A 23,179-nucleotide genomic window follows, 5' to 3' on the forward strand; every position below is an offset into this window, starting at 1 on the left:
GAAAGAGGAAAACAATAGAATGGGAAAGATTAGAGATCTCTTCAAGAAAATTAGAGATACCAAGGGAACATTTCATGCAAAGATGGGCTTGATAAAGGACAGAAACATGAACCTAACCGAAGCAGAAGATACTAAGAAGAGGTGACAAGATTACACAGAAGAACTATACAAAAAAGATCTTCATGACCCAGATAACCACGATGGTGTGATCACTCACCTAGAGCCAGACATCCTGGAGTGCAAAGTCAAGTGAGCCTTAGGAAGCATCACTGCAAACAAAGCTAGTGGAAGTGATGGAATTCCAGTTGAGCTATTTCAAATCCTGAAAGATGATGCTATGAAAGTGCTGCACTCAATATGCCAGCAAATTTGGAAAACTCAGCAGTGGCCACAGGACTGGGAAAGGTCAGTTTTCATTCTAATCCCAAAGAAAGGCAATGCCAAAAATGTTCAAACTACTGCACAATTGCACTCATCTCACACTCTAGCCAAGTAATGCTGAAAATTCTCCAAGCTAGGCTTCAACATTATGTGAACCGAGAACTTCCAGATGTTCAAGTTGGAGTTAGAAAAGGCAGGAGAACCAGAGACTACATCATACCCCTTTTACCATCTTTTTAAATACAGGAAACAGAATGCCAACATCTGTTGGATCATAGAAAAAGCAAGAGAATTCCAGAAAAACATCTATTTCTGCTTCATTGACTATGCTAAAGCCTTTGACTATGTGCATCACAACAAACTGGAAAATTCTTAAAGAGATTGGTATACCAGACCACCTTACCTGCCTCCTGTGAAACCTGTATGCAAGTCAAGAAGCAACAGTCAGAAACGGTCATGGAACAACAGACTGGTTCCAGATTGGGAAAGGAGTACATCAAGGCTGTATATTGTCACCCTGCTTATTTAACTTATATGTGGAGTATATGGTGTGAAATGCTGGGCTGGATGAAGCACAAGCTGGAATCAGGATTACCAGGAGAAATAGCAATAACCTCAGATATGCAGATGACACTGAAGCCTTGAAATTAAGACACTTGTTCCTTGGGAAAAAAGCTATGACAAACCTCTGCTTATTAAAAAACAGAGACATTACTTGGCCAACATAGGTCCATCTTGTCAAAGCTATGTTTTTTCGAGTAGTCATGTATGCATGTGAGAGTTGGACAGTAAAGAAGGCTGAGAGCTGAAGAATTGATGCTTTTGAACTGGGATGTTGGAGAAGACTCTTGAGAATCCCTTGGACTGCAAGGAGATCCAACCAGTCCATCCTAAAGAAATCAGTCCTGAATATTCGTTGCAAGGACTGGTGCTGAAGCTGCAGTACTTTGGCTATTGGATGGGAAGAAATGACTCATTGAAAACAACCCTTATGTTGGGAAAGATTGAAGGCAGGAGGAGAAGGGGACAACAGAGGGCGAGATGGTTGGGTGGCGTCACCGACTCAATGAACCTGAGTTTGAGCAAGCTCTGGGAAATGGTGAAAGAAAGGGAGGCCTGGCATGCTGCAGTCCATGGGGTTGCAAAGAGTCTGACACGACTAAGCAACTGAGCAACAGATGATAGTCTCTTGGGACCCTTGTATTTCTGCGGTATCAGTTATAATGTCTCCTCTTTCATTTATAATTTTAAGTTCTCCTTTGTTTAGGCTAAAGTTTTTTGTCAATTTTGTTTATCTTTTCAAAGAACCAACTCTTGATTTTGGTAATTTTTTTTTATTATTTTGTTTTTCACTGCTTCCTTTATTTCTGCTTTAATTTTTTAAATTCCCTTCTGCTAAACTGGGAGTTAGTTTGTTCTTTTTCTTGTATCTTTAGGCATAGGGTAAGGTTTTTTATTTGATATCTTTATTTTTTTCTTGATGTATGTGGTTTTGGCTGTAAACTTACCTCTTAGAGCTGCTTTTGCTGCATCTCATAAGATTTGGTGTGTTGCGTTTTTACTCCATTTTGTCTGAAGATATATTTTTATTCATTTTTAAATTTCTTTTTTGATCCATTAGTTGTTCAGGAATGTGTTCATTTCTATGTATTTATGGATTTTCCAGCTTTCTCCCTATTGTTGATTTGTAGTTTCATACCATTGTTATCAGAAAAGATATTCGATATAACTTCTGTCTTGAATCTGTTGAGACTTGCTTAGTTGCCTGCATATGATCTAACCTGGAAAGTGTTTCATGTGTACTTGAGAAGAATGTGTGTTCCATTCCATTTTGGGTGGAATGTTCTGTATGTGTTTATTATGGCCATTTGGTCCTCTATGGTGGCTCAGATGGTAAAGAATCTGCCTGCAATGCTGGAGACCTGGGTTTGATCCCTGGGTTGGGAAGATCCCCTGGAGGAGGGCTTGGCAACCCACTCCAGTAATCCTGCCTGGGGAAGCCCTGTGGACAAAGGATCCTGGTGAGCCGTAGTCCATGAGGTCTCAAAGAGTCGGACATAACTGAGTGACTAAGCACATGGCCATTTACTCTACAGTGTTTTTCAGTTCCACTGTCTCCTTATTTATCTGTGCGGATGATCTAGCCTTTGTTAAGAGTGGAGTATTAAAGTCTCCAACTATTACTGTATTGCTGTTTATTTGTTCTTTTAGTTTTGTGATTATATGCTTTAATACTTAGGTGCTCTGATGCTAGGTACTATATATTTACAGTTGTTATATCTTTTTGATGGATTGATTCCTTTATGATAATATGAATTTTTTTTGTCTCTTTAGACCATTTTTAATTTCATGTTTTATTTGTCTACTATAAATATAGCTACTTCTACTTTCTTTTGGTTACCATTTGTTTGAGGGATCTTTTTCCATTCCTCATTCTCAATCTACTTGTGTCCTTAAAGATAAACTAAGTCTCTTTTAGACAGCATATTGTGGATCTTGTGTGTTTTAAAATTTTTTTAGAAATTTTTCTCCACCATTTTGTCTTTTGATTGGATAATTAACCTATTTATGTTTAATGTTTAAGATAATTATTGATATGTAAGGACTTACTGTTGCCATTTTGATAATTGTTTTCTAGCTGTTTTGTAAATTGTGCCTTTCTTGCTATCTTTGTGGTTTGATGACTTTTTGTAGTGTTATACTTTGAATCCTTTATCATAATCTTCTGTGTATTACTATAGATTTTTCCTTTGAAGTAACCATGAGGCTCACATAAAAATAACATCCTATTTTAAACTGATAACAACTTCAGAAGCATACAGAAACTTTATACTTCCACATATCTCCCTATCACATTTTAGATTACTGATGTTACAGTTTCCATATTTTTATATTCAGTTCAGTTCAGTCACTCAGTTGTGTCCGACTCTTTGCGACCCCATGAATTGCAGCACGCCAGGCCTCCCTGTCCATCACCAACTCCTGGAGTTTACTCAAACTCATGTCCATCGAGTTGGGGATGCCATCCAGCTATCTCATCCTCTGTCGTCCCCTTCTCCTCCTGCCCCCAATCCCTCCCAGCATCAGGGTCTTTTCCAATGAGTCAACTCTTTGCATGAGGTGGCCAAAGTACTGGAGTTTCAGCTTTAGCATTAGTCCTTCCAATGAACACCCAGGACTAATCTCCTTTAGGATGGACTGGTTGGATCTCCTTGCAGTCCAAGGGACTCACAAGAGTCTTCTCCAGGACCACAGTTCAAAAGCAATTCTTCGGCACTCAGCTTTCTTCACAGTCCAACTCTCACATCTATACATGACCACTGGAAAAACCATAGCCTTGACTAGACAGACCTTTGTTGGCAAAGTAATGTCTCTGCTTTTTAATATGCTATCTAGGTTGGTCATAACTTTCCTTCCCAGGAGTAAGCTTCTTTTAATTTCATGGCTGCAATATCAAAGTATTGTAGCTTTGGTTATTTTTAATACTTTGAAAAAAACTTTTAAACTAGAGTTGTAAATAAATTAAATACCACCTTTAAAATGTCAGTGAATCTGTGTTTCATAATATATTATGAAGCTAGTGGAGGTGATGGAATTCCAGTTGAGCTCTTTCAAATCCTGAAAGATGATGCTGTGAAAGTGCTGCACTCAATATGCCAGCAAATTTGGAAAACTCAGGAGTGGCCACAGGACTGGAAAAGGTCAGTTTTCATTCCAGTCCCAAAGAAAGGCAATGCCGAAGAATGCTCAAACTACCACACTATTGCACTCATCTCACACACTAGTAAAGTAATGCTCAAAATTCTCCAAGCCAGGCTTCAGCAATACGTGAACTATGAACTTCCAGATGTTCAAGCTGGTTTTAGAAAAAGCAGAGGAACCAGAGATCAAATTGCCAATATCCGCTGGATCATCGAAAAAGCAAGAGAGTTCCAAAAAAACATCTATTTCTGCTTTATTGACTATGCCAAAGCCTTTGACTGTGTGGATCACAATAAACTGTGGAAAATTCTGAAAGAGGTGGAAATATCAGACCACCTGACCTGCCTCTTGAGAAACGTATATGCAGGTCAGGAAGCAACTGGACATGGAACAACAGACTGGTTCCAAATAGGAAAAGGAGTACGTCAAGGCTGTATATTGTCACCCTGCTTATTTAACTTCTATGCAGAGTACATCATGAGAAACATTAGTCTGGAAGAAGCACAAACTGGAATCAAGATTGCTGGGAGAAATATCAATAACCTCAGATATGCAGATGACACCACCCTTATGGCAGAAAGTGAAGAGGAACTAAAAAGCCTCTTGATGAAAGTGAAAGAGGAGAGTGAAAAAGTTGGCCTAAAGCTCAACATTCAGAAAACGAAGATCATGGCATCTGGTCCCATCACTTCATGGGAAATAGATGGGGAAACAGTAGAAACAGTGTCAGACTATTTTTTGGGCTCCAGAATCACTGCAGATGGTGATTGCAGCCATGAAATTAAAAGACGCTTATTCTTTGGAAGGAAAGTTATGACCAACCTAGATAGCATGTTCAAAAGCAGAGACATTACTTTGCCAACAAAGGTCCGTCTAGTCAAGGCTATGGTTTTTCCCGTGGTCATGTATGGATGTGAGAGTTGGACTGTGAAGAAAGCTGAGAGCCGAAGAATTGATACTTTTGAACTGTGGTGTTGGAGGAGACTCCTGAGAGTCCCATGGACTGCAAGGAGATCCAACCAGTCAATTCTAAAGGAGATCAGTCCTGGATGTTCTTTGGAAGGAATGATGCTAAAGCTGAAACTCCAATACTTGGGCCACCTCATGCAAAGAGTTGACTCATTGGAAAAGACTCTGATGCTGGTAGGGATTGGGGGCAGGAGGAGAAGGGGACGACAGAGGATGAGATGGCTGGATGGCATCACCGACTCGATGGACATGAGTTTGAGTGAACTCCAGGAGTTGGTGATGGACAGGGAGGCCTGGCATGCTGCAATTCATGGGGTTGCAAAGAGTCGGACACGACTGAACGACTGAACTGAACTGAACTGAATGAGTTTTATACATTTATGTTTTTAGGATATTAATTAATATACTTTTCTTTAATAAGCATTCTTTACAACTTGAAGAATGTTGTTTTATCATTTCTTGTTCTAGTGGCAATAAAATCCCTCAGCTTTTTTGTTTGGGTATGTCTTTATCCTTTGTTTCTGAAGGAGAGCTTTCTGGGTATAATATTCTTGGTTGACAAATGTTTTTCTCCCTCAATATTGGGAATAATGTCATTCCACTCTTTCTGTCCCTGCAAAGTTTCCATTGAGAAATCTGTGTCTTGTGGAGGCTCCCTTATATGTTAAGAGTTGCTTTTCTCTTGCTGCTTTCAAAATTCTCCATTTATTTTTGACTTCTGACAGTTTAATTATAAATTCTTGATGTATCCCTTTTCACATTTAACCTGTATGAGATTTGGATGTTCATTTCTCTCCCCAAGCTTGAGAAGTTTTCAGCCATCTAACCCAAATCTTAGCCTTTAGTAACCAGCTGAATTGTGGCAAGTTGCTTAACATAATTGAAACTGTTTCCTCAACTCACTAAACTCAGTTTAGTTTTGAAAAACAGAGATAAAATATGACAGTACTTTGAAAATTATTCAGCAGTCTGTTTACCTGAAACCAGTTGGCAATGATCAGTCAGCATTCTGAAGTAGAATTTACAATTATGTTGTTAAAAGAATGTTTTTCTTAAATTGATGTCATGGAAATAAAAACCATGCTGCTGCTGCTGCTAAGTCGCTTTGGTCGTGTCTGACTGTGTGCGACCCCATAGACAGCAGCCCACCAGGCTCCCCCGTCCCTGGGATTCTCCAGGCAAGAGCACTGGAGTGGGTTGCCATTTCCTTCTTCAGTGCCTGAAAGTGAAAAGTGAAGGTGAAGTCGTTCAGTCGGGTCCAACTCGTAGTGACCCCATGGACTGTAGCCCACCAGGCTCCTCCATCCATGGGATTTTCCAGGCAAGAGTACTGGAGTGGGGTGCCATCGCCTTCTTTGACAAACCATGCCAGAGTACAGTTAACATGTTCATTGAGCATAATCGGTTGAATGTAGCAATGGGAATATCCCTAGTAAAGCTCATTAATGAATATACAATATGAAAAGAATCAGGGACCTAATTTACTTATTTTGTATGTTTGTATTTTAATGTGTGGGCTTATTATTTAGAGAGGTTTTCTTTCACTTTTATAAATGTCTTAATATTGCTATCTGAAGAAAGATGTGATTATTATTTGCCAAATAAGTTGATTTGATATATGAATTTAAATCATATTTGGCCAGTCAAGAACCATGATTGTCTAGTATGTTTTACCTAATAGTTTACTTAATGTATTTAATTTATATAATGACAACTTACTTGTCCCCCTGTATATTGACTGAAAAGTTTCCATTTATAAAAACCTAAATGCAACTCCTTACTAAACTCCTTGAATAAATTATGAAGTAAATGACCATTGTACTTCATAGCTTCCAACACATACAGTCCTTACTAAGTAGTGGAAACTGATGTGACTTTAGACAGTATGTTCTTATGTTTTGGTTTTCATCAAAGACATTTTTCTAGTGGTTGGAATATTTTCATATTAATCAGTACAGTCTGCATGCTTCCTCTTTCTTCTGTTTTCTGTCATTTATGTTACAGCTAGGACACTGCTGCTCATTAGGATAAGAAATTCATAAAAATTGCCAAGAGCAGGCTTATTAAGCTAATATTAATGATTCTCAACTGGCTGTATATTGGAACCACCTGGGAGTTATTTAAACATACCCATGCCTGGGTCTTAGGTCCCACTCCTGTGTAGAATCATAAGGAACAGGCATCATATTTTATTAAGCCCCCAATGAGTATAATGTGCACTTAGGACTGAGAACCACTGGTTTAAATAACATACACGGAGAGTGAGACCAATTGTGATATAGTTTAATCTTGTTTTAAAAGTCAACAGAGAATTGGTGTTTTAATGATGAAAATTATGTAACTGAAAGTTAAATATATGGGAAGTATTACTCCTATCAGCCTTTTATTTTGTTGTATAATAAAAAGTTTGTATTGAAAAGCAAAGTGTAGTTATCATACCTGAACTTAAAGAAAGGAGACCCTTAAGTAACAGAGCTTTTGAGTTCTTGAGAATTCATGAAATAGAAAGAAAAAGATAAACCTACCTATGAACTCTAGACCCAAGAGTTCTGTTAAGGGTTAGTCACATGTTCATGAGGTGGCAGAATTAGAATAATATGGCAGCATGGTTCAGTGCACAGGCTCTGGAGTTCGGTGGATCTGAGCTTGAGTCTTGCCTTTATTATTTACTATCTTTACGACCTTGGACACTTTACTCAACTTGTCTGAAGTCTGTTACTCTTCTACAAAGTGGGGGTAAAATAGTAATCCCTACTCATGGAATTAAAGGAGATCATGCATTTATATCATTTAGTATATTTAGTGGCACATAGAAGTGCTCCATAAATGATAACAGGGTTGCTTATTACTAGACACAGTCCATACTTTGGTTTGCCACATACTGGCTGGGCAAGCTACTTAACCTCTTTGAACCTCAGTTAACATAAAGTGGAGTTAATATCTACCTCATAGTGCTGCTGTGAATATTAAATAAACTGAACTATATATAAGAAGTAACTGATTGTAGATTAGAGTGAGTTTTGAGATCAAGTTTTCCTTCTTGTCACCTGCTCATTTTGATACTAGTCTTAAAATATTTGTTTGTAAACTTTAGTCCTTGAGTTGCATGTCTAGTCATCTTCAGAGGTCTTCCTGAAAGGGCACTCTAAGAATACATTTATTTACATCTTCCATAATACTTATTTTCCATTTCCTTTTTTTTTTCTGTTAGTCTTTCAGCTCTTAGATGACAATAAATTGTGAAGTCAGAGAATTGTAATTTTAACCTCTTAGCATAATTCTTCCAAGTGGTGAACAAGATCCTAGTCAGTAAGTCAAGAACTGTTTAAACCTACTTTGTATCTAGCACCATGTAACATCAGAGGGTCCATATGCTGTGATCCCTGCCCTTTAATCTGGTTGAGCTCATTTTCTCAAGTAGCTTGGCCTCAGTGGTTGCTTTTACTTTTTCCTCTCTTCTTTTTTGATCCTTAATCTCTGATTACTTTATAGAATCTCTTAAAGAACCTTCTAGTTCTACTGATATCTTTTATTTACCAAGCCTGTTGATATTTCCTTCTCTGACATTAAAAAAAAACTCATTTTTAAAAAGTTTTAATAATCAGCTACCTTTAGACTTTTCCTTTGTCCCCTTCATACCTGAAATTTGGTTCAATTTCTTCTAAAAGTTTTATTAAATAACTTCTTAAAAAATAACATGATCTTTTTAGCTCTGTAGGCATCTCTGATTTTTTTTTTCTTCCTTGTTCATCATAGTATTTTTTTTTGTAAAGAACATTTTATTTTGAAAGATCTGATTCACATTCAGCAAATGATTCAGCAAATTACTTAAGCTGTATTTTGATTTATCTGCTTGTCGAATGAAGATAATACTTGCCACCTACTTACAAGAAAGGGATGTTGTGAAGATTAGACTTAGAATGTTATGAATTCATCTACTCAAGTGCTATTAAAATATCTCATTTTTTCCCACACTATATACATATTGCTTTTTTAGATCTATTTTTATAATAGTGAAATATGATTTTTACTTTCTCTTTCACCTCACTACTAAGATATCAAATGGTTCTCTAGTCTCCATGGATTGTAGCCTGCCAGGCTTCTCTGTCCATGGAATTCTCCAAGCCAGAATACTGGAGTGGGTAGCTGTTCCCTTCTCCAGGAGATCTTCCCAACTCGGGGATTGAACCCAGGTCTCCTGCATTGCAGGCGAATTCTTAACCCACTGAGCCACCAGGGAAGCCCAAAGATATCAAATAGTTCTTTAGTATACAAATGGTTTTCTTTATTATTAGCTTCCAGGTTACAGAAATTGATGTTTCTGTTTAAAAGGCAGTCTTATCAGGGGCCTAGAGACTGAACTCTGGAACCAGGTTAGTTGGGTTTGAGTCATGGCTTGTCATTTGCTGAGTAACCTTGGGCAAGTTACTTCTCTGCACCTTAGTTTACTGATCTATAAAATGTAGTTAATATCTTATAGACTTCTGAGGAATAACTAAGTTACGTAGTTCTTAGGGCATTGCCTGGCAGTCAAAGAAAATATTAGCTATTACTGTAATAGACAAAATAATAAGATATTAAATTTTTAATATTTAAATCCTAGAATTTGGGGTAGTATTTTGGCTCCTGAAACATGACAGCCCTTCCTCTAGCAAACAACTCCATTTTAAATGCAAATTGGACAGTTAGGTATTCCTGTGACTCCTCCTGCCCCTTCAAGTGATTTTCCTACACTGCAGCCTGATGGATTTTTTAAAAACTAATTTTTCTTATAAAAATATGCTTATTGTAGAAATTAGCATAATACTGCACAGCAGAAGATGACCCTGTCCTTCCCCATTTCTACTTCCTAGGAGGAGTAGTCCTTTTCCATATTTTTATTTGATCATATCTTTTATAACTTGTGTTATGACTTCATAACCATCTTCACAAGTTTTCTATTAGCCTTAGGATAAAGTCCAAACTTCCTTACATAGTAGTCTGTGAAGTCTTCCTAGCCCTGCTTTCATCTCACTTTCTCACAGTCTTTTGTTAATTCCTATTGCTGCTCCTGCTGCTAAGTCGCTTTAGTCGTGTCCGACTCTGTGCAACCCCATAGACGGCAGCCCACCAGGCTCCCCCTGGGATTCTCCAGGCAGGAACACTGGAGTGGGTTGCCATTCCCTTCTCCAATGCATGAAAGTGAAAAGTGAAAGTGAAGTCACTTCAGTTGTGTCTGACTCTTCATGACCCTATGCACTGCAGTCTACCAGGCTCCTCCATCCATGGGATTTTCCAGGCAAGAGTACTGGAGTGGGTTGCCATTGCCTTAGATCTCAGGTGAAAAGTCACTTCCTCAAGAAGTTCCTTTCCTGACCTCTAACTGACCTCTTGGCATAATGTCCCCACAGCCCTCTGTACTATCCCCTACTGTGTTCATTCTCCACTGAGGCAGTGCTGCTCTCTGAGGGGACGGGCTAGTAACTAAGGGGCTCCATCACTTAGCAGGTGAGGAGTGCTTATGTTCATCTTTAAGAATTGTCTAGAGCCTTGAATGACTTCTGAATGTTCCATTAGGGAATCACATAGCTGAAAAAAAATCTGTTACAGCTGTCAGAGCCTAAAACCTAACTTAGTTTCACATTTGCATATGGAATTTTTTGCAGGATTTTAATTAAATGTTGAGTTTTCCAGGAATAAAACTACTGTATTATTTGAAGGAAGATTACACCAAGAATTGGAACTCTACCAAAGAATTGGTCACCATTTTGGGAAATCATGTCACTGATGGCAACATTTATCACATTCATAGTGATTCTCCATATTAGGTAGAAACATCTGACTGCTCAGTAAATATTTGTTTGAATTTAATTGAAATTAGGAGAGAAAAATATGGGAGAAAAGCACTTATTTCTTCCTAGCAAAATGTATTTTCTTTCCTCTCTTTTCCTGTTGTTCATCATTCATACACTTCATTTGTAGACAGTTTATCTGACTCTGCCACTGAATGAGAACTAAGGGCAAGGACAGTATTTTACTTACTTTGAGTCTCTAATGCTCACTGAGTACATGGTCGTTGCTCAGATTAATTGAATTATTGGACGAGTTGTATTTTAGTAATTAACAGCAAGAGTATTTATTCAGCAAATACTTAATAAATTACTATAGTGATTCAAAAAAGGCAAAAAGATAGTCACTGCTGTCAAGGAACACATGATGGGTTGCTAAGACAGACCTGGAAATAATTATAATATGGCTGTTGGTGAAATGGAAATAGCCACAAACTATAGATCTGTGATGAAAAAAAAAAATCAGTACTTAAGTCTTGTGGAGAGGTCCTATAATAATGTTACAGAAAAGAAATAGTATCCAGTATCAATTGTAGTGCCAAGGAAGACACTCAGTAAATACTTGGAAACTGAGTAAATGAGCATATCTCTGATGAGTGAGATGGAGTTTGCCAAATGGTCAGATGTAAAGCAGGCATTCTAGGGCTTCCCTGGTAGCTCAGTGGTAAAAACAAAAATCTGCTGGCCAATACAGGAAACACAGGATTGATCCCTGGTCCGGGAAGATCTCACACGCTGTGGAGCAACAAAGCCCGTGCGCCATGACTCGAGCCTGCACTCTAGAGCCCAGAAACCGCAGCTGCTGAGCCCACACACTGTAGAGCGAGTCCTCCACAGCGAGAGAAGCCACCACAATGAGAAGCCCACCGGCTGCGACTAGACGGTAGCCCCTCTCCCCACAACTAGAGAAAAGCCCATGGAGCCACGAAGACCCAGCATAGCCAAAAAGAAATAAATAAAATGATTATAAATAGGGCGTTCCAGAGAGGCAGTCCCTATGCAGAGACTTAGAGGTATGAGAGGCGCAGTTGGTATTGCTGGAGCATAAAAGTTGGACATTGAATTGTAAGAAATAAAGCTGTCCTTGGAGATGATGGGCCAGATCATGAAGGGCCTCGTCCATGAAAAAGAAGAAGTTAGATTTTATGTTGCAGGCAGCAGAAAATCATTGATGTAACAAACAAAACTACTAAATTTCAAACCATACTGTATGCCAGGCAAGTACCCATAATCCTATTACAGAGTCAGTATATTCTCATTTTATAGTTGGGACACTGAGGCTCAGAGAGATTAATTTATCTTGCCCAGGTTTTCACAGCTACTAAGTGAAAGAACTAGGGCTTAAATTTAGGTTGGTTGAGTCCAGACCTCCTGTCTGCTTTTTAAACTAGATTTTACAACCCCTGTAGCAGGGGGAAAAAAATAGATATTTTTACTTTTTAACTAGTCTGACTTCTTTACCTCCCATCAACTCTAGTAAATTCAAGTTTTTAATGTAAATTCAAGTTCTTAACAGTTTAGGACTCAAGTTTTAGTCTTCTGAAGACTACAGTTATTTTAGTTACCTCTTGCAAACTTTTTATTCTGGTGCCATCTTCTATATAGATAATTCAAATAACTGTCTTGGTTTTTATTGAAATGCCATTTGTGGGGGAGAGGAGACTTACCATTGAATGTCATGGACCAATCAACATGATGGCATCTGGTCCCATCGCTTCATGGGAAATAGATGGGGAAACAGTGGAAACAGTGTCAGACTTTATTTTGGGGGGCTCCAAAATCACTGCAGATGGTGATTGCAGCCATGAAATTAAAAGACGCTTACTCCTTGGAAGGAAAGTTATGACCAACCTAGATAGCATATTCAAAAGCAGAGACATTACTCCTTGGAAGGAAAGTTATGACCAACCTAGATAGCATATTACAAAAGCAGAGCCAACAAAGGTCCGTCTAGTCAAGGCTATGGTTTTTCCAGTAGTCATGTATGGATGTGAGAGTTGGACTGTGAGGAAAGCTGAGCACCGAAGAATTGATGCTTTTGAACTGTGGTGTTGGAGAAGCTTCTTGAAAGTCCCTTGGACTGCAAGGAGATCCAACCAGTCCATCCTAAAGGAGATCAGTCCTGGGTGTTCATTGGAAGGACTGATGCTGAAGCTGAAACTCCAATACTTTGGCCACCTCACGTGAAGAGTTAACTCATTGGAAAAGACCCTGATGCTGGGAGGGATTGGGGGCAGGAGGAGAAGGGGACGATGGAGGGTGAGATGGCTGGACGGCATCACCGACTCGATGGACATGAGTTTGAGTGAACTCCAGGAGTTGGTGATAGACAGGGAGGCCTGGCGTGCTGTGATTCATGGGGTCGCAAAGAGTCGGACACAACTGAGTGACTGAACTGAAGTGAAAAGAGAAAAATTTGAAGTACTAAGTCCATTTCTGAAACATTTCTGAATCTTCAATATGTAAAAAGAATGGTAATTATTTTAAGAAAATTTAATATTAATCTTGATATTCTATTTAATTTATATAGATGTAGTTCACTGCTTAAGTAAATGATTTCTACCTCATAATCCTGGTGTGCACATTTAGCTTGAAATACTTCAGATGTTATCCATATAACCCTGAGATATCTCTCGCTACCTTAAGGTAGTATTCTCCTAACTTTAATGACTGTTACTGTAGTAAGTCCTGGAGATAGAGATGGCAGTGGTTGCACAACAGTGAAAATGTACGTAATGCCACTAAATTGTACACTTTAAATGGTTAAAATGCTAAATTTTGTATTATGTGTATTTTGTTATTGTTGCTGTTGAGTCACTCAGTCGTGTCTGACTCTTTGCCACCCAATGGACTGCAACACGCCAAGATTCCCTTTCCTTAACTATCTCCCAGGGTTTGCTCAAACTCATGTCCATTGAGTTGATAATGCCATCCAACCAACTCATTCTGTCTCCTCCTGCCTTCAGTCTTTCCCAGCATCAGGGTCTTCTCCACTGAGTCGGCTCTTAGCATCAGGTGGCCAAAGTATTGGCTTCAGCATCAGTCCTTCCACTGAATATTCAGTGTTGGTTTCCTTTAGGATGGACTGGTTTGATCTCCTTGTAGTCCAAGGGACTCTCAGGAATGTTCTCCAGTACCGCAATTCAAAAGCATCAGTTCTTCAGTGCTCAGCCCTCTTTATGTTTCACCTCTCACATCTGTACATGACTACTGGAAAGAGTTGTGTCTGACTCTTTGCAACCCTGTGGACTGTAGCCAGCCAGGCTCCTCTGTCCTTGGGATTTGCCAGACAGAAATACTGGAATGGGTTGCTATTCCCTTCTCCAGGGGATCTTCCCAACCCAGGGATCAAACTCACATCTCTTAATGTCTCCTGCATTGACAAGTGGATTCTTTACCACTAGCACCACATGGGAAGATAGCATTCTCTCTATGGACCTTTGTCAGCAGAGTGATGTCTGCTTTTTAATATGCTGTCTAGGTTGGTCATAGCTTTTCTTCCAAAGAGCAAGAGTCTTGATTTCATGGCTGCAGTCACCATCTGCAGTGATTTTGGACCCCAAGAAAATAAAGTCTGTCACTGCTTCCATTTTTTTCCCCATCTGTTTGCCATGAGTGATGGGACAGGATGCCATGATCTTTGTTTTTTGAATTTTGAGTTTTAAGCCAGATTTTTCACTTTCCTCTTTCACCTTTTTTAAGAGACTCTTTAGTTTCTCTTCACTTCCTGCCATAATGGTGGTGTTGTCTACATATCTGAGGTTATTGATATTTTTCCCGGCAATCTTGATTCCAGCTTGTGCTTTATCCAGCCAGGCATTTCTCATGATGTACTCTGCATATAAGTTAAATAAGCAGAGTGACAGCATATAGCCTTGACGTACTCCGTTCCCAATTTTGAAGCAGTCCATTGTTCCATGTCCAGTTGTAATTATTGCTTCTTGACTTGCATACAGGTTTCACAGGAGGCAGGTAAGGTGGTCTGGTATTCCTGTCTCTTGAAGAATTTCCCACAGTTTGTTGTGATCCATACAGTCAAAGGCTTTAGTTAATGAAGAAGTCAGTGTTTTTCTGAAATTCCTTTGCTTTTTCCATGATCCAGCGGATGTTGGCAATTTGATCTCTGGTTCCTCTGTCTTTTCTAAATCCAGGTTGTACATCTGGAAGTTTTCAGTTCACATAATGTTGAAACCTAGCTTGAATAATTTTAAACTTTACCTTGTTAGCATCTGACTTGAATGCAATTGTGCAGGAGTTTGGACATTCTTTGGCATGGCCCTTCTTTGAAAACTGACCTTTTCCAGTCCTGTGGCCACTACTGAGTTTTCAAATTTACTGACATATTGAGTGCAGCACTTTAACAGCATCATATTTTAGGATTTGAAATAGCTCAGTAGCTCAGTAGAAATTCTACTACCTCCATTAGCTTTGTTCTTAGTAATGCTTTCTAAGGCACACTTGACTTCAACACTCCAGGATGTCTGGCTCTAGGTGAGTGACTACACCACATGGTTATCAATATAACCATGGATATAGTTCTTTTGTGTATTTTTATATAGTTCTTTTATGTATTCTTGCCCACCTTTTCTTAATCTCTTCTGCTTCTGTTAGGTTCTTCTGTTTCTTTCCTTTATTACGTCCATCTTTGCATGAAATATTCCCTTGGTATCTCCCAAGTTTCTTGAAAAGATCTGTCTTCCCCATTCTGTTGTTTTCCTCTATTTTGCATTGTTTACTTAAGAAGGCTTTCTTATCTCTCCTTGCCATTCTCTGGAACTCTGCATTCAATTGGGTATGCCTTTCCCTTTCTCCTTTGCTTTTCTCTTGTCTTCTTTTTTCAACTATTTGTAAGGCTTCCTCAAACAACCACTTTGTCTTCTTGCATTTCTCTTTCTTTGGGATGGTTTTGACCACCACCTCCTGTACAGTGTTAGGAACCTGCATTCATAGTTCTTCAGACACTCTGTCTACCAGATCTCATCCCTTGAATCTATTCATCACCTCCACTGTATTCTCATAAGGGATATGTTTAGGTCATACCTGAATAGCCTCATGGTTTCCCCTACTTTGTTCAGTTTAAAGCCTGAATTTTGCAATAAGGAGCTCATAATCTGAGCCACAGGCAGCTCCTGGTCTTGTTTTTGCTGAGTGTATGGAGTTTCTCCATCTTCAGCTGCAAAGAACATAATCAGTCTGATTTCAGTATTGACCATCTGGTGATGTCCACGTGTAGTGTTGTCTCATGTTGTTGGAAAAGGGTGTTTACAATGACCAAGTGTGTCCTCTTGGCAAAACTCTGTTAGCCTTTGCCTTGCTTCATATTGTACTCCAAGGCCAAACTTGCCTGTTTCTCCAGGTATCTCTTGACTTCTACTTTTGCACTCCAATCCCCTATAATGAAAAGGACCTCTTTTTTGGTGTTAGTTCTAGGTCTTGTAGATCTTCATGCTGGTGCTGCTGCTGCTGCTAAGTCACTTCAGTCGTGTCCGGCTCTGTGCGACCCCAGAGATGGCAGCCCACCAGGCTTCCCCGTCCCTGGGATTCTCCAGGCAAGAACACTGGAGTGGGCTGCCATTTCCTTCTCCAATGCATGAAAGTGAAAAGTGAAAGTGAAGTCGCTCTGTCATGTCTGACTCCTAGCGACCCCGTGGACTGCACCCTACCAGGCTCCTCCGTCCATGGGATTTTCCAGGCGAGAGTACTGGAGTGGGGTGCCATTGCCTTCTCCAGTAGGTCTTCATAGAACCATTCAACTTCATCTTCTTCAGCATTAGTGGTTGGGACATGGACTTGAATTTCTGTGATATTGAATGGTTTGCCTTGGAAACAAACAGAGATCATTCTGTCATTTTTGAGATTGCACCCAAGTACTGCATTTCAGACTCCTTTGTTGACTATTAGGGCTATACCATTTCTTCTAAGGGATTCTTGCCCACAGTAGTAGATATAATGGTCACCTGAATTAAATTCACCCATTCTGGTCCATTTTAGTTCACTGATTTGTAAAATGTCGATGTTCACTCTTGCCATCTCCTGCTTGACCACATCCAATTTACCTTGATTGATGGACCCAACATTCCAGGTTCCTAAGCAGTATTATTCTTTACAGCGTCAGACTTTCATCAGACTTTACTTTCACCACCAGAAGTGAGTGAAGTGAAGTGAAGTCGCTCAGTACTGTCCAACTCTTTGCGATCCCATAGACTGTAGCCTACCAGGCTCCTCTGTCCATGGAATTCTCCAGGCAAGAATCCTGGAGTGGGTTGCCATTTCCTTCTCCAGGGGATCTTCCTGACCCAGGTATCGAACCCAGGTCTCCTGCATTGCAGGCAGACGCTTTACCGTCTGAGCTACCAGGGAAATCCCTCACCACCAGACACATCTACAACTAAGCATCGTTTCCACTTTGGCCCAGCCTCTTCATTCTTTCTGAAGCTATTTCTTCACTCTTTCCCAGTAGCATATTGGACCACGTACTGGCCTGGGGGGCTTATCTGGTGTCATATCTTTTTTGCCTTTTCATACTGTTCATGGAGTTCTTAAGGCAAGAATACTGGAGTGGTTTGCCATTCCCTTCTCCAGTGGACCATGTTTTGTCAGAACTCTCCCCCAGTGTGCATCTATTAAAAAATGAAAAGTTAAATCTATATGTAGTGGCCTGGAATGATGGCCATTCAATGTTGTGTGTTTAAAAGTTGTAGAGTTATTTAATAATACAGAATGTGGCATGATCCTAAAATACAAACCAGAACTATATATATGTTTGCGAATAGAGAAAGGTGTAGATGGATTCGTTTCAGACTAGTAAAACTGATTCTGTTAGGGCTGTAAGTTTAGTGATGGATTTAAATTAACTTTTTGTACAACCATGTTGTTTAATGTGTTGTAATATTGTTTTTGTAATTGTTTTTGAAATTTCTGAAGTAAAAAAGCCAGGAGGGAAGGGGGAGTTGTTTTTAACGATAGAAATTATAATAGGGATCACAGTGTGAGTTGCTGACCGAGAATGGTACAAGAGAAACCTTGGTACTAGTAGTGATCTTTATCCTGATGCAGATGTTGGTTACACCAGGTATATTCACTTTATAAACATACATAAGTTTGTATGCTTATGATTTGTACAGGTTATTGTACATATCAATTAAACGTTTCTTAAAATTATGGCACAGAAATACAATGGAATACTTTGTTTTTAAAAATACTCTAAATATTTAATGATATATGGAATTGGCCCAGAAACAACAGTCTCATCATTATAAAATATATAAACACACAGAATGAGACTCCAATAAAAACATGACAATATTATTAATAGATATTATGTCCAGATACCATTTTTTTGTTTGGGGATTAGGGGGTTGGGTCATTGAGGAAGTTGGTAGAATTTGGTAAAGAAAACCAGATTACAGGATATTAAGCAGAAAATAAAAGTGAAGGAGAGAGGGAACGTTTTTTTTTTTTTTACAAATATAAGAAAGAAAAACAATACTAACTGTTGTTAGTGTTTTTTTTTAAACGAACTGTAAGGTCAGGTAATTTTTTTTTAACCCCAGCTAGGAAGAGACTCCTACTAGGAAGGGACTAATTTCAGATTTCAAACTATCAAGTATAATAGTAGGTCGTTATGAAAAAGCCCCTCCTTCAGCAAATTCATGCTGAATTACAAATAATTCATGCTGGATACTTAAGTTTTGTTTAAGCATTCAAAGAAACTGTCATTGATAGGATAGTTTCCATTATTATAGTAGATGCAGTTCATAGTAGTTTAAGAAACCTGTACTCCTCCCAGTTTTAACTAATTAACTATTGTCATTTCCTGTGATCTTTTTGCTCTATAGTTACCACTCAGGGGGCAAATAATATCCCCTCCGGCCAGAGTGATAATAAAATGTATGTGAAAACACATTAATAGAATTAAACACTATCCAGTTGTAAAGTTACATTCTTTTTCTTGTTTTTTTTCTTCAGCCCTAAGTCATTAGTTGTGAATGTGGTTATTTCAGGTGGAGTTTAACTTAAAGAGTTCAAAAATTGAAGTTTATGAAAGAATGCATTTTTTTCAGTCGTTTTGCAAATGTAAATGCAACATGTAGTGTTTATTCAAGTGTGAGTTGTGATGCAATCCATTTTTAATATTTTAGACTAAATTTTAGTATTTAGTACTTTATATATCAAATTTAAATATAAACATTTGTTATTCTAAGTATTGTTGAGCCGTCAGGGGAATTAGCAGGCTTTTTTCCCTATTAACAGTCATTCTTAATTATTAACCATGTTAATTTAAAATGATTAAAATCCCAAATCAGATCTCCAGGTGTCTCGCAGGGGGTTTGCTTTTTTTAGATTAGCCCTTAAATCAGTAATAATCTGGGTGGAACTAGAGTTGGGTTAGGTTGGAGAAAACTGCGTGGCACTAGGACCCAGGGGGCTCCCGTGAGCGGATCTAGGGGCCAGATTGCAAATTCGCGGTGACTCAGTCTGGTCGGCTCCTTGCGCTCAGCGGCCGCGGCGGCAGCAGCAGACGTTGGCGGCCGAGCTGCTAGGATCAGTTCCCCCGGGTTTCACCGTCCGAGACTTCCTTCGGGGCGCCCCAGGCAGGTCTGAGGCGTCCGGGGAGCGCAAGGGTCGTTGTGGCGGGGAGGAACGGGGGTTGCTCGGCGGGGGAAGCCCTCGGGCCTGTGCACGGGGAGTAACATTTGCTCCGTCTCTTCCTGTGTCTGGCTTTATTTGCAGCAAACCAAGATGGAGTATGAGTGGAAACCTGACGAGCAAGGGCTTCAGCAAATCCTGCAGCTGCTGAAGGAGTCCCAGTCCCCCGACACCACCATCCAGAGAACCGTGCAACAAGTATCCTTTGCGAGGCCTCGCCACCGCCCGCGCCGCTCTGCCGCGCCGGGCCCGCTCTCGCCGGCCGGGAGGCTCCCGCCGCCCCTCCCCCTCCCCGCTCCCGGATCCCTCCGCCCTCCGCGCGCCCGCCCGCGAGCAAGGCCCGCCTGCCGCCGCCGCCCCTGCCCGGCGCCTCGCGCACGCGGCCCTCGTGCCCGGAGCCCGGGCCGCCGCCTGGCCCGGCGGCTTCCGGCCACAAGAGGCCGGGGGCGCCCAGCCGCCGCCCGCGATCGCGACATGTGCACCGGCCGGGCGCCACGTCCTCCCTCGCGGCGGGCCGCTCAGGAAGGCGGAGTGGCTGGGTGCCGGCGCGGACCCCCGGCGAGCCGGCCCACACAATGCGCCGGGCGTGCAGGGGGCGGCGGGCGAAGCGAGGGGCCGGGCGGGCGCGCTGCGTGCGCGGTCGCGCTCGCCGGCCTGAGTAGGGTGGAGCCGGCGCGGGGTTTGAACTCCCTGGGTGTGGGGCCCGGGATTTCTTCCAGGCCCTGATCCTGAAGAGCCGGAGACCTAGGAATGAGGGCTCTCGGGACTCACTTCGGGGCTGCTCAGGCTAACACCTGTTGCGAGCTCCCTGCCTCCCAAGTGAGAAATCTTTGGCTCGAGACGGTCTGCTCAGTTACCCAAGTCTTGACCGAGTTTGCTGGTGTAGCGGTCCTGTTGCTAAGGCTTTACTGGCAGAAAGGCTTAACAGAAGAACCAGAACCTCTGCTGTGTGTGCGCTCTGCAGTGCCCTAAACTGCGGTCAAATGGAGAGCTCTTCCTGCATCTAATAAAGGAAACAAATTCACCCGATCATAAAATAACTTTTATTTTAAGATGAAGTTAATTGTTTAAAAACTTCAGCCTGTGTTCAAAAATGCCTCTTAATTTTTATTGTTAATAAAGAGGGGAAATTGGTTAGTACGGAATTTGGTAAGCTCTTTTGGTGTAGTTTGGACTTAAGTTTAAAATACTATAAACTTGGGGTTAAATCGAATTACTTGAAAAGCTCTGGTAAATAAAGTTTCTCAAAGTACTGCATTGCTGTAATTTAAAACCTCGAATAGGCGAGTATCTAGCCTTTTGATTAATTAATACTGATTATTTTAAAATGGAGGTGTTAATGATTTAGGTCTGCTTGGTTTGGTGTTTGTTTTTCTTAAGCCATTTTGCTACATAGTACTGAGGGAATAGTAGTTGGTTTGGGGTGTATTGGAGCTTGTATTTGAAACATTGCTGTTGCGCAATCTTAATTTGTATTATCATAGCTTTAGAAATGATAGAAGTTGAGTTTTGATGAATTATAGGTGTTAGTATGACAGTTAAGTTAGCCAAGTCACAAACCACATTGTAATTTATTCTGTAGCATTGTATATCATCATTTCTTGTTTTAGTGCGTTATTTATTAAGTACTCTGTATGCTCAGTACTGTGCCTGGGCTAAGAATCAAATTTACAGTTCATTCTGTATGCCTGGAGCATAGTATACTGTCTGCATAAGGAACAATTTAAATTTCAGTAGATAAAGGTTAATAGTATTTTAAAAATACACACTGCTCTATATTTTCAAAGTGCCTAATGATGACCTTGTTCTTTGTTTCCTTAGCAAAGAATGTAATTACTGTTTTTGTATAGACTTGAGCACTTTTAGAAAGACCGTTATAATAATATGGATAGATAGCTTAAGTTCCTAGGAAGTAAACCTTATTAGGAAGTATTTATGAAAAATTATTAGCATATTAGCATACTGTTAATCTTGGCTGTTCACTAAAAAAAGAAATCACTAGGGTTTTTTGGTCAAAGAAAGTACAGCTTCTAGAGAAATGTATGTTGATAGTTAATTTATGTTCTGGCCACTGAACACTGAGAATATTCTAGTGTGTGATAAATAGCTGATATGGTGTGCCTGGAGTTTGTATAGTGGATTTAATTTAAAGATCTAGGTCTACTGAGAAAATTCTAATAAAACCCAATTAGAGGTGTTATTAAAAAGCGTATTAGGGTTTAAAAGGGCATGAAGAAAGACGTAGCAGAGCAGTATGTCATTGTCGCCTGCCACAGGATGGAAACCTGCACGTGTGTGTCACTGGTAATGGCAGATCCTGGTGGGGGAGTAGGGGAGAGGGGATAATTGTAGAACTATTGCAGTGCAGTAATTTCATAACAGTGACTTTATATAATAAGATTTGATATGTGGACTTGTACATAAATAGCATTTTATGTAAATTTCTTGAATTCTGAAGAAAAATTCTAATAGTGTTTAAGTTAAAAGGCGATTTTTATAAGGTTAATTTCTGTAAGTGATCTCTGAAAGACTTGTTTTTGTTCATTTGGAATGCTTTTCCTTTTTGTCATTATTTTATATGTTAATACCTTTCTGATTAAGGTTTGTGTTTTTTTTTTAGTTCAAATAGGTCAAAGAAATTGTTTTGAAAATTTTTTTCATACAATGTGCACCTATACTGAAGGTGGAAGTTGACTTACTTGTATTGAAAATAATTGATGTAAAATAGTTTAATATTTTAACCATAAAGCTCATAAGAGGTTTAACACAGCCATTGGTGTGTTCTTGGAATAGTGTATTGATGGTTTTAATAGGATAACTTTATTCTTACTGAAAAAAAAATGCAGGCCTAAAAATCACAAAAGAGATTATTGATTTTAGATTAAAAATACTGAATTCCTTCCTTATAAGTTTCCTTAACTACTGTTTGTTCTAGAAACTGGAACAACTCAATCAATATCCAGACTTTAACAACTACCTGATTTTTGTTCTTACAAAATTGAAATCTGAAGGTAAGTAGGGTTTGTGTTGAAAGCTACTTAAAAGTTTTTTACATTTTTTTTTAATAAGTCTTTAAGATGTACTAAAATATATGAAGAATTACTCATTTTAAAGGATTTCATTTTGTAGGAATCACTTGCTTTAAAGATATGGAATGAAAGTGTTACTAAAGCATTTGGATGCTTGATGAGCAGTCAGTTGTTAGTTGGGGGTTTTTGTAATAAATTCATTCTTCGCAAATGAGAAAGCATTTTGCTAGAGAGATTGATTTCTTTTATACACAAATCGAATGTAGGATTTACTAAAAACTTACTATATGGGTGATCATATTTGTATGATTGAAAGTTGATTTAACCAAAATGAAGTCATGTATAATACCATCACCAGGTAATTGTTAATGCCTTAATTCTGTACTTCAGTTATATGGCCATGTACTATTTTAATTGTTAACAAAAAGTAGAATCATTCTATTCATAGACTTGTAACTTTTTTAAACCTTCTAACAGTATACATGAAACCTTTTCATTAACTATTCTACAACCATTTTAAATTACTTTTATAACAAAGCTTGAAAACTAACTTGATTTTTAAATGACATAGTCATTTGATTGTTTCCTATACATGTAATGTATCTCTCTTGACTCTGTTTA

At 39.4% G+C, this 23,179-nt stretch overlaps 1 protein-coding gene across 3 annotated transcripts in view; it reads left to right on the forward strand.

Moving 5' to 3' along the window:
• The window catches only part of TNPO1 (transportin 1), a 93,673-nt gene that overhangs the window by 21,350 nt on the left and 49,144 nt on the right, over positions 1-23,179 (forward strand). The window contains exons 1-3 of one of the 3 annotated variants that reach the window (XM_086362111.1): positions 19,351-19,478; positions 19,614-19,727; positions 22,465-22,540. In XM_086362111.1, the coding sequence (XP_086218237.1) occupies positions 19,623-19,727; positions 22,465-22,540 (181 nt within the window). In that variant the 5' untranslated portion in view covers positions 19,351-19,478; positions 19,614-19,622. Of the gene's footprint in view, positions 1-19,350; positions 19,479-19,613; positions 19,728-22,464; positions 22,541-23,179 lie in introns of those variants that run through there. The other 2 variants (XM_086362112.1, XM_086362110.1) reach the window with 2 other exon arrangements.

Source organism: Bos grunniens, chromosome 20 (assembly GCF_055505025.1).
Source record: "Bos grunniens cultivar Pamir isolate PY7600 chromosome 20, Bosgru_T2T1.0, whole genome shotgun sequence".
In the NCBI taxonomy this organism is placed as follows: Eukaryota; Metazoa; Chordata; class Mammalia; order Artiodactyla; family Bovidae; genus Bos; species Bos grunniens.